The sequence below is a fragment of the Quercus suber genome, unplaced genomic scaffold, assembly GCF_002906115.3.
Source record: "Quercus suber isolate HL8 unplaced genomic scaffold, Cork oak 2.0 scaffold_1281, whole genome shotgun sequence".
Lineage (NCBI taxonomy): Eukaryota > Viridiplantae > Streptophyta > Magnoliopsida > Fagales > Fagaceae > Quercus > Quercus suber.
The window spans coordinates 17,122-29,680 of NW_027070672.1; the positions used below are offsets into that span (position 1 = coordinate 17,122).

Sequence of the window (12,559 nt, forward strand, 5' to 3'; positions counted from 1 at the left end):
CCCCCCCCCCCCCCAAAAGAACGTGAAAGAAGTATAGAGTTTAAATAGTAAAGTAGTCGCCCTCAACAGGTTCGTATCAAGGGTGACGAACAAATGTTTGCCCTTCTTTCACACGCTGAAGAAATCTTTTGAATGGACTGCTAAGTGTCAGCAAGCATTTGAAGAGCTAAAGGCCTACCTTTTTTCCCCACCGCTGTTAAGTCCTTCGTAACCGAGGGAAGAACTCCTCCTATATTTAGCTGTCTCCCCGACAGCGCGGCCTTGATCAGAGAAGAAGGAAAAGTTCAAAAGCCCGTATACTACGCCAGCCGGGCATTTCGTGGTGCAGAGGGAAGGTATCCACCTATGGAGAAGCTCGCCTTCGCTTTGGTTACAGCGGCCTGCAAACTTAAGCCATACTTTCAAGCCATACTTTCAAGCCCAAAGGGTAATCATCCTAACTGACAAACCCTTATGACGAGTGATGAACAACCCCGAAGCTGCTAGTCGATTGGCGCTATGGGCGATAGAGTTAAGTGAGTTTGACATTTAGTACCACTCGCGCATCATTATCAAAAGGCAGGTAGTCGCCGAATTTATAGCAAAATTCACGAACGGGGAAGACAAGGGGGCAAACGAATGTCCGCAGTGGAGAATACATACAGACAGGTCGTCAAACAAGTAGGCCAGGGATGTAGGTGTCGTTCTTCTCTCTTTTGAAGGAGACTAGATCAAATGTATGGTCCGCCTCGATTTCCTGATACCAAGAATGAAGTGGAGTATGAATAGATTCCGACGATGTACTCTCTTTTGTTCAACTTTCTTCATTAATAGATTTCGTCGATGTGCAGGAAATAGGTTCCGAAAGCAATTGGACCACACCGTTAGTCTCTTGCTTGAAAAATGGCGTCTTACCAGATGGAAGGGAGGCCGCAAGAAAGCTAAAGGTCCAAGCAGTGAGATTCGTCTTAATAAGCGACGTCTTGTATAAGAGAGGCTTCTCCCACCCATACCTAAGGTGTTTAGATCCTGAAGAAACAAAATACATTATAAGAGAAGTACACGAAGGGATCTGCAGAAACCATTTAGGGCCGCGGTCTTGGTGCACAAACTCATCTGAGTGGGGTTCTACTTGCCCACCATGCAGAAGGATGCTCAGGCTTATGTCAAAGCCTACGACAAATGTCAAAAGTTTGGCAATGTCATCAGACAGCCCTTCGAAGAATTAACCCAATTGACAACCCTATGGCCATTCGCTCAGTGGGGATTAAATATTATAGGGCCATTTCCAATAACAGCGCGACAGCTGAAGTTCCTGATAGTAGGCATAGACTACTTCACAAAATGAGTGGAAGCTGAAACCTTAGCCACCATTACGGAGAAGAACGTGAGAAGTTTCGTCTGGAGGTCCATCATATATAGGTTTGGGATCCTAAGAGTCTTAGTCTCGGACAACGGGAAATAATTTGATAACGACTCTTTCTGGGATTTTTGCTCTCAACTAGGGATAAAAAATCATTACTCCTCCCCCGCCCACCCTTAAGCTAACAGACAAGTTGAAGTCACAAACTGATCTTTACTCAAAATCATCAAAATTCGACTCGAGGGGGCAAAGGGCATATGGCCTGAAGAGTTGCAAAGTATCCTATGGGCGTATAGGACAACGGTGAGAACACCCACAGAAGAAACACCATTTCGGCTAACACACGGGAACGAAGCAGTCATTCCAGCCGAAGTCGAACTCACAAGTTACAGGGTGGACAATCATGATGAAAGAAGAAACGACGAGGCTATGTGTCACGAAATTACTACCCAATTTATTCTGCTTAATTAGGCCCATTATTCTGATGTAATGGGTGTTACGAGATTAATTGTTGAATATTAATCTGATGGGCTGAAGTTACACAATTAATGGTGAGATAAAGAGTTTTTGAAGATTGAAAAGACCCAAACGGATAGTCCATTAAGTAGGTTAATGACTCTTTATTTTTCATAATAAAAATGAAGTATTAATTCGGGTCATTTACTCACTAACAGATATGATAATTACTCTGAATGGGCTGTCAAGTAAGAGGATCCAAGAGACTGATTCATTTTCATTTTTGATACCTCCACCCTTCACCTCCCCCTTGCGCATGTATCTGCACCAATATCTGAGACAATTCATGTTAGCCTATTAATCACCACAATTAAAAAAAAAAAAAAAACAAAACAGTCTCTCTCATTTTCAATGTGGGATTAAACATTTTCACTAACTCCTCATCTTCCATATTCACTCCCACATCTTTACATTTATGTTATAACATTTATTCATTTTAATTATTTAATATTAAAATGCTCCAACACTCTAGATTATGTATTTACATAATGTACTGCAAAATATATCATCACTGCATAAGGTATCTGCCAACAAAAAAAGTATTTGCCAACAAATACAATTCTCCTAAACAATTATCATTTATTATATAACAATATTATTAGTCCAAGGTAAAGATTGTCCCATGTAAAAGTAATTTAGACCAATATAGGTACTATGTTTAAAATTTTCATCTTTTACTTCATTAATTATTTCTTCTTCTTCTTCTCTTTTATTTTTCATTTTTTTGCACTTTATGTATGAAAAAGAAGTAACTTCTGCTTGAAATCCATCAAATCGAAAATTTCTTAGAGAGAAGAGAAAATCAAGCTTGAAATTCAAAGCAAAGAATTGAGATTTTGGTGGAGAGGAATGAAATAATTACCACTGCAAATTTGTTCTCCTTTACAAGTCAGAGCTATTGACTAATCAATGAAGGAAAAAAAAATCTAATCAAAGAATTGTGTTACAGATGGGAAGAGAAACATGGAGAAAAGAGAGAAGAGAGAGAGATCTATGGGAAGAGAAGAGACCAGAGTTAGCGACAATGAAGGTGCTAGGAGAGAAAAAGTAAAGGGAAGAGAGAAATTAAAAGTGAGAATCTTACCATGAGAGAGGGAAGGCACCAAAAAATTATGTTTTCCATGGCTATAGATGAAAATAATATTCATAGGAGATGCAACACGTGAGAGAGAGATTGTTTTCCAAACAACTTTTTTGGAAAACAACCTATAGAAAATAAGCCTTATTTTTATTAGGATTTTCCGTTGACCAAAGATAGTTTTCCAATGACCAGTTTTTTTGTTTTACCAAATACTGGAAAATGTGAAAAACTATATTTACAGAAGGTTTTCCAGCAAAACAAACAAAACACCAATATACTGAAATAAAAAACCAATGGACGACGCAACCAAACACTAATAGATGTTGAAAGAAAGAAAGAAACCTAACCTAAAGAAAAAAACCTAACCCAATATACTGAAAGCTCCAGAACGACAATCTGCAGAACCAATGGATTGGAGAAGGAGATCGCTAGATCGGGCCTCAAACTCGAGCTCCAAAATGGCAGAACACATTGGATCGGGGATCGGTCTTCCTCGCCTCGACGTGTTGCCTAGTGCCCGACAGCGCCACCCCTCAACCTCAGGCCTCCCTACTCCAGTGCTCCCTCAACCTCAAATTATTTCATCTCTGTCTCAATCTCTCTCTATTATTTGAAGAATGAAAGTGAAATGAAATTATGAAATAAGTCTCTCTCTCTCTCTCTCTCTCTCTCTCTCTCTCTCTCTTTAAGACTTTATCTGATTCTCTATTTCTCACTATGATTGTCCGTTGCTTTTGCTTAGCTCTATTTATAACTTTATTAATATTTGCCCTTGTTTTTGGCTTTATCTGTTGGTGTTGGTGAGATACAATTAATTGTCTTTTGGTGTTGGTGTTGGTGTCTTTTGGTGAGAATCGTGAGATACAATTAATTGGCTCTAGTCTTGTGATTAGGGGCCATAGGGCATTGGGGCTTGTCTATTGAATTGGGGGGTGGATGGGGGCATGGGGCCGGGGTAAATGCACATGGGGTATGTGGCTGTGTGCTAGTGCAGTAGTGCAACTAATAAACAATCATTTAATTAACCAATAATTAATTGAGGAAAGCAACTAATAAACAATAATTAATAATTTAATTAACAAATACATTATAAAAGACAAACAAATTAAATTATGTTACTATGTTAGGCTAAATAACAATTAATAATTTTATAATTAATGAAACAACAATATAACAAATTATAGTTTATAAAAATCAAACAAATTAATGAAACAACTAAATAATAATAATTAATAATTTTATTAATATTTCAAATGAACTTTTAGTTTATTGTTTATTATTTTGCTATAATTATAGACAAACATTTGATAAGAAAACCACATACCCAGTATTCATCTTCTGTGCAAGATTCATCTTCTAAGCGTATTCGTGTTGACTTTAACTTAGAAAATCTTCATTTAGATCCTGGGTTACGAGAAAGGATATCATCTTATCATCCTAATAATCATGATGAAATGAGAATATATTATTTACAAAAAGGCCCTTGTCAACCTATTTTCCAAAACCTGATGATTACCTTCTATCATATTTTTCTGGAAAGCCTCGATGATTTAGATTCGAATGGTATGTAAATAGAAAGTGGTTAGAATATAGTATAGACAATAATGCAGTATTTTGTTTATATTGCTACCTATTTGGGCAAGATATTGGTAAGTAAGGAGGAGGTGAGACTTTCATAACAAAGGGATTCAAACTTTTGAATCATAAAGAGAAGTTAAATTCCCATGTTGGAGGAGTTAATAGTGCTCATAACTAAATTGTCAAGAAGAGTGAAGATCTAATGAAGGAAAAGCAACACATTCAAAGTGTTTTGGATAAGTAATCAAATCAAGATAAAATTGAATATCAGGTTCAATTAAATGCAATAGTTGAATCAATGGAATTGTAATTTCAATTGTTAATTTATACTCTTGTTACTTATGACTAGTCAGTTGAAATGTGATTTCTGTCAACAAAAATGTGTAGGAGCTATTGATGGTACACACGTCAATGCTTCTGCACCACCTATAAAAGTACTGCCTACGGGATAGATCCAGTGACATCTCCTAGACTGTTATGTATGTGTGCAATTTGATATGAGGTTCACGTACGGGCATGCTCGCTGGAAGGGTAGTGCACATGATTCGCGAGTGATGCAAGGCCTTCGCGATCTAGGATTTCAATTCCTTGGCCGCCCAGAGGTGATCACTAAATATACCCTGTTTCATGCAGTTATTAATTTTGTTACAGTTTCACTTACTAATCTTCGTGTTAAGCCTCTTTTCTGTGTTGTTACAGACTCATACTATCTTGTTGATTGGGTATGCCATTGGCTCTGCATTCTTCCCACTGCACAAGTCCGTCAAATATCACGCACAAGAATACAGAGGTTCTAGTAGACAAGCTAGAACTCCACAAGAGCTGTTTAACTACAGGCATTCCTCGCTCCGCATGGTCATTGGGCGGTGTTTTGGAGTGCTGAAGGGAGATTCCGATTCTCAATTACATGTACTCTGATTCACAGTCTAGACAACGACTGATCGTCACCATGTGCTATGCGTTGCACAACTTCATCCGCATTATAGCCACTCCAATGAAATGTTTGATGTGTGGGAAGGACAAGACGTTGAACCAAGGTAGTCAATACCGTACCAGTACCAGTCGTACGGTCGTATGTGTTTACTGATATGTATACCAGTATCAAAACATCAACGTTTTGTACCGGTTTAAATTTCAGCTGTATCGGCTCATACTGGCCAATTTTGGGCAATACCGGCCGGTATCGGGCGTACCAGCTAGTACAGAAAAAAGTTTTTTTTTTTTTTTTTTTTTTTTTTTTTTTTTTTTAAGTTTTGTAATTTTTTGTTAGAGCAGAATGATAACTTATTTGCATTAACTTATTAGTATTATTTGTTTTCTTAGTATGCAATGGTAACTTTTAAGCTTTCTATTTTTTATATTGTGATTTTTTTTTTTCTTTTAATTGATACTAAAGTCTAAAACCAAGAATAATTAGTTCTGAATCGAGGAAATGTTTTATGATAAACTTTTATATTTATTATAATACACACACACACACACACATATATATATTTATTTATATATTTATAAATATAAAAAATAGCGGTAAATCCTAAATGGTGCACCAGTATTGACCGATATCCGAAATATATCGTACCGCTGGCTAAACCGGTACAGTCTTCAGTGCGGTATTAACTCTCTTGCGTGGAACCTGGCAATATACTTACCTTGGGTGGTGTAAGAGTTGGAGGCGAAGGGAACGAGGAAGCCTTTAGTCCTCAGGCACAACATGCCATGTCCCAGTTTTGGGATGACATCATAGTAGCTATGTGGGTAGAGTACACAGGCAACCGTTCGTGAGTTCTATTGAAACAAGTCTGTTTCGTTTTCTCTCTTGCATTTAATCTTCTTTTTGTCTTTCTTTCCTTTCTTGCATTGCATTTCAAATGTTAATGTGTTTTGCTTTCTAAAAATAAAAAATAATAAACACAGCGTTTTGAGGTTTTAGGCTAGACATAAGTAAGTCATGATTGTTGGGCAATTACTATACTGATCTTTGTGACATACGTATTGTTTGTTGGGCAATTATTATAAAGAAAGATCGATCTTTTTTTCATTCATAGTCGTTCATGATCTTCGAATATTGGTTGCAGACATTACCGACAGTGACTAAAACTTCACTTATTAATTAGTGTATTTTAATTAGGACAAGGGAAATTAACATGGAGATGAGACATTTTTTGGACTCTCACTTGTGGTTTTCTATATATAAGAGGATGTATGATTCAGTGCCAAGTGTGTTATATCAAATATTATTTATAGTTTCATGTAGAAAGATAAAAAAGGGGGAGGGTTCTAACCTTAATTACAGTTTTAAGGAGTCTTTAAAGCTAAAAACAATTTTAAGGTTGAAGTTGAAATTTAGTGCTTTTAGGGAGAAATTGTGTATCAATATTACAATAGCTCTATAAATCTAGAACTGTAAATCCACAACTGTAATCAATATTACAATCTTTAAAGCTGAAAATAATTTCAAGCTTTATAACTCAAGAACTGTAATGAATATTACAAAAGCTATACTATGTGTCTGTTTAACATTGTTGTAGAAAGTAAAAATTTGAATTGTAGAACTTTTGTGATATACAATCTTCTATATATTTTTAACAATATTAATGGTAGTGATGCAGTGAATTGAAGTTAATATGATCTTGTGTTCTGCTTTTGATGCACAGAATATAAAACTGAGCAAATTAGCATAACATGTTCATGGCTTGAAAATGCCTTCCATTTTGACATTACAACTATGAATGCTTGTGTTTCTTTGTAGATATTTACGGTGGATTGTAGCAGCCGTAGTAGTCTCACATAGCTTCATTTGAAATCTTCTTCCCTAATGTCCTAGTGAAAGAACAAAATTACTGGTATTGTTGCCTTAATGTCCTAATGAAAGATAGCTTTTACTAAAAAGCTCTTTAGCATTTGAGGTATTTGGCAAGTTATTGGATTCCCTTTGTAGATTAATGTTTAGAAATATTAAGCAATATTTGAATCTGATGTTGCCGTATTTGTGCTAGCTTTTGTGTAATTGCCTATTTTGTGCTGGCATCAAGTGCTGTTGGGGTATGCTGTGTGCATCAGGTGCTGCTATGTTGCTGCTGTGTGTAGGAATGACAATTTTGCCCTATCGGGATGGGGCAATATTTTATCCTTGCACCCCAGGGCAGGGTGAGGATGGGTTTAGTATTTTTATCCTTGCCCCACCCCGCACTAATAAGGACTATAATTGTAAATTTAGTAAACCTTAAATCACTAATATTTAAAGTGAAACACGAGTATAAAACATGAGATAAAATATTTTTTATTCTAAAACCCTACTGCTATTGCTGCCCTTTGATCCATCCCTCTTCTCTATAGTCTATACGTGTTTTTCAAGTTTCAAGCCAAACTCCACTTTAAGTCCAAGACGTTGCATTTTAGGTTCATCTCATTCACTATCTTCCTTTTGTTTTAGTGTTTCTTAAATCAATCTTTTTCAATTTAAATTTTGGTTTTTTTTTTCTATCTAAAATTGGTATTTTTGTTTATAGCTATTGAAGAAGCACAATTGGAAGAAAAAAAGGCTGGTCACGTAGTGCTTCTAGTAGGCAGTAGGTTTGTTTCTTATCATATTCCAATTGTTTCAATTTTTTTTTTTTGCACATTGTTTCATTCTTCAGGCACACTTGGATTTCATTATGTATTAGGTAGTTTGAAGCTAAATGTGATTCATTATATGTTCAACCCCGCACTTGCTATTAGGCAGTTTTGAATTATGTTGTTACGTATTAGACTATTTAAATACTTGGTTTATTTAAATGCTTGGATTTTAAAACATTTTTTTTTTTTGTTGTGATTTATATTATTGTAGCAAATTTTTTATTTATATATATAAAATTGTATTAAGGGCGGGACAGGGCAGGGTGGGTCCCCATGGGGCCCTAAGAGGTCAGGATGGGGCAAGGTAGTTTGCCCCGCACCCCGAGGTGGGGCGGGTATAGGGAAGGGCAACAACCATGTGGGGTGGGGACAAAGATCCCATCCTCCGGCCCCGCCCCGCTCCATTGCCATCCCTAGCTATGTGCATCAGATGCTGCTATGCCGTGTGCTGCTGTGTGCATTAGGTGCTATTGTGCTGTGTGTTGCTATGGAATAACATTTCTGTTTGATAAGGGGAAATTCATTGTATTTCAAATTCATCCTGTTTCTTTTCCACTCTTCTTATCTTTTCTCTATCCTGTAATTGGATAAAGGGAACTCACCCTGTTTCTTCTTATCTTGCAAAATAAACTCACCCTATTTGTAATAAAGGGGTTGTGATTTTGTAATTGGATTATGTTATTGAGGAAATTTTTGCTTTGTTTTTCACTTGCCTTCCAATTGGGTTAATAAATATTTTTGGTAGATCATGTGACTTTTGTCTTTCACCAGTCACATGACTTTGGTTCATAGCTTTTCTTTGGGGAAAAAAATAGATAAACAATTGTAAAACTTGCATATGGATTGAAAAAAATTCATTCTTATGAAAGAGGATATTGAAAGCAAAATGGTATCTGATTCAAGTTATAATGTCAAACTGAAAATGCCAATTTTGAGTCCTATAAATATATGATGTGTATATTTTTTGTAACTGTCAAGTCATTTTTTGTTTTCTATTGAGTTTGAGTTAACTATAATTTGTTTTTAATGCCAAGTTTCGATCAATCTCATTAATAACTTTGTATTTTTCCCTTATTGAGTCCTTCACTAACGTTGTTCATACACATATATATTAATTTCATAATAAAATTGACAACAATCTTTCACTTTAATCACATTTAAATCAATATGAGCCATTTAGAGCATTCACAGATGAAAATGCGAAAAGCTATTTTTAGCAACACAAATAACAAATGCTATATCGATGGTGCTAATTCCGCAAAATGATATGTGGAATTAGAAAGATGTTAATATGTTTAATATATACAGGAGAAGTTGCTCAACAGGTTTATGCGAACAGTTTTAAAACATACATATGGGTTGCAGTAACAAAATACAAGAGGCTGCTATGTCAAAAAACCCTACACAATTACTATGCGTAGCAAGGAAACACAAAGTGGACATCATATCACTTTTGTTTACACTGTTGACATAGTGAGCAGTAGTGCAACAGCTGCGCATAGCAGGCACCATCCAACAATCATAATCTTTACCATTCTTTTAGTCTCAACAATGGGTTGGACCGTCTCATGCACAGTCTTCAATTCCTCTCGCAATACACAGCTTTATTTGTAGTTGCTGGAAATCCTCCGCATATGACAATGACACATTCAATGGAATACACCATTCAAAAAAACCACATTGATCCCTTAGGCAACATTGGTAAAGCCTATATCGATTCTCATTTCGCTTATCCAAAATCCTCACGCTTGCTCTTGAGCTACAGAATCAGTTCAAATTTCAAAACCGAAGCTTGTCATCAATATCATTACACATTGCTTTCGACATCTGCAAAAGAAAACAAAGAGTATTGATTCATTATGCTATCAAAATTTAAAGGATTGCACATAACCATGAGTTCAGTAACAAGTTTAACATCAAATAATTGTAATATGTATTATATAAAAGTGGTATCTTTTCACAAGGGTTCCTCTGCTGGGGTTATATGGTTTCTCCCCATGGACTGGTTTAAAGTTTAAACCATTTGGGTATCTCACAAAACCCCTTATATATATAAATTGACAGAGTTTTTCAATTAAAAGTATAAAGAAGGAAAACAACAATCTTGTTGCAAAAACCCATTAAGAACTAAGGTCAAAGTGTTCTTCAAACTGAGATTTGCAGCAAGCCCATGGGTTTTCGGTGGTGAAGTGGAACCATCTTCCCCTGGGTTCGGCGGTGATGAAACCCCTAGCTGTTGTTGGGGTAGGGTGGATTACTAACAGGAATGGACGAGATACAATGGAAACTAAAGCCCAGCCTTCAATCGTCGTTTGCATTGATGAAGATGAGGAAAAGAAGCAAAGGAAAATGTTGCGGATTGTTTGGTGCCTCAGTTCCTACTGAATTTAGGAAAGAGAAGAAGTTTCAATGGGACATTGGGAAGAAGAAGTGGTCAGACGCTTTAGGCACTTATCTTCTCTTCTGATATAATAAATTTAAAATTGTACCATTGTCAGCTTTTTAAACAAAAATACACACACATACCAAACACACAACTTATATTTCAAACACCAAAAAATGTTATTTGAAACATAGTACCAAACACATTTTTTCCTTTATGAAAACTATAAATACATTTTTTTCACAACACTTTTTAAACCACATTACCCATATCATTTTAAACAATGTTACTCAAACACCTCTACCAAACGGGCCCTAAAATGCGAGTTGTATAGCAATACAATGCACTTTTATCTAAATATCACTGTTTTAGTATTTTTCTTTTAGTTTGGGTTTCTATATACCTACGGAACAAAGGAAACTTGCACTCTCAAACACAAAGAGTTAGAGAGAGATACTAGGCAGCAAAATTAGGCAACAATTTAGGGTAGTGAGCCTGTGAGTATTGGAGGCAAACTGTAAATATGAACACCATCTTTTAATTCTTATCTTATTTGACCGTTCAACTACCAACCCCAATATTTCTCAAATTTCCCAATTAGAGTCATTTTAATTCTAGTTTTCTAGTTAGTAGTTGAATGTTTGATGAGTATTTGTAATTTTTATATGAGGGGAAATATGAAAAGCATTGATTTTTTTTAATTAATTATAACTAACAAATGAATCATTTCCATTTTTATCAGATACATTTTCAAGATATTTGTTAAATTTTCAATCATATTTATTAGTATTTACTTGAAGATAAATTGAATCAAATTTTGATAAATAATTGGTGAGTTTAAGAAAAATAAATGCACAATAATTACATAATAAAATAAATAATAAAATTTATTATCGATTTCTTTTTTTTCCAAGACTGCCCATTCCAAATGTGAGAAAGATTGAAATTTCTCTACCCTTATAGTTAAAAAAATCTCTAGTTCTTGTCGTGCTCTTTATTCGTGGCATAATAACCATACGGCAAACTGTGCGCATATCCAAGTTGTCGGGCTGTGTTTGATAATGGAGTTCACAACTCCAACTAGGTGGTCATAGATCATGGTCATTAGTGGGGTAAGGGATGGGATGAAGGTGATATATGACTATCATGAGGAGGAGGGCCGATGAAATGGTCTAGGTGAAATCGATGTGACTGCCCCGTGCAATTTGTGAAGTTTGATTGCCATCTCTCCCTTTCTCTTGGGTTTGAATGGCTTGAGTGGAGAAGATGAGAAAGATAATGAAACACTATCACGTGTAATAAAAGAAGTAGTTGGAAATTGCAAGATTTATTTGCATAAATGGTTAGTTAAAATAACAACAATCATGTTAGTGACACGATGTTTCTTCACAATTTATGGGTGTTAAGTTATAAGTAATGCATCATCACTCTCAAATGATCTTACCACAAAATATGATTTTTATTTGTGCATTTGTTACAACATCTTGCTATTATGAAAAGAGATTCAATTCTATAAGTATGTGGTGTAAAAAACTACTTTTACGCCATCCAATCATACACTACCATGTTAGATTTATGTAAAAAGAAGAAAAGAGAGTAAAACACCAAATTACCTCACCATCCCATTAACATTAAAGAAAACAAAAACAACACAATGTCTGGTGGTGATGATGATTCCAGTGATTAATATGGTGTATGGACCTGGATTTAATTTGAAACTTGATCTTCTTTGGTTTTTAATTTTTGTTGTATGCATTATAGTATGTATGTAGAGAGAGAGAGAGAGAGAGGCCAGGGACGGTGGCGACAACGCCAATGATGGGTGGAGCTTAAGAGTATGGCTATGGTGGGTGGTCCAAATGTCCAGTGGGTTTTGTAATTTGGTGTTTTAGTTTTTTCTTGTATTTACTTAAATTTGATGTGGCAATATTTGATTGGAGGGTGTAAAAGTAGGCTTTTGAACCACATCCTTAAGAAATATGCACTCTTACAAAAAAAAAAAAAAAAAAAAAAAAAAAAAAAAAAAAAAAAAAAGAAAATT

General features: G+C 35.5%; 1 protein-coding gene across 1 annotated transcript in view; it reads right to left on the bottom strand.

The window, feature by feature from the left end:
• Nucleotides 1–9,914: 9,914 nt before the first annotated feature.
• Nucleotides 9,915–12,559, bottom strand: part of LOC136065890 (probable cytokinin riboside 5'-monophosphate phosphoribohydrolase LOGL1) — a 3,547-nt gene continuing 902 nt past the window's right edge. The window contains exon 5 of the mRNA XM_065769692.1: nt 9,915–9,962. Within this exon, the coding sequence (XP_065625764.1) occupies nt 9,915–9,962 (48 nt within the window). The remainder of the gene's footprint in view (nt 9,963–12,559) is intronic.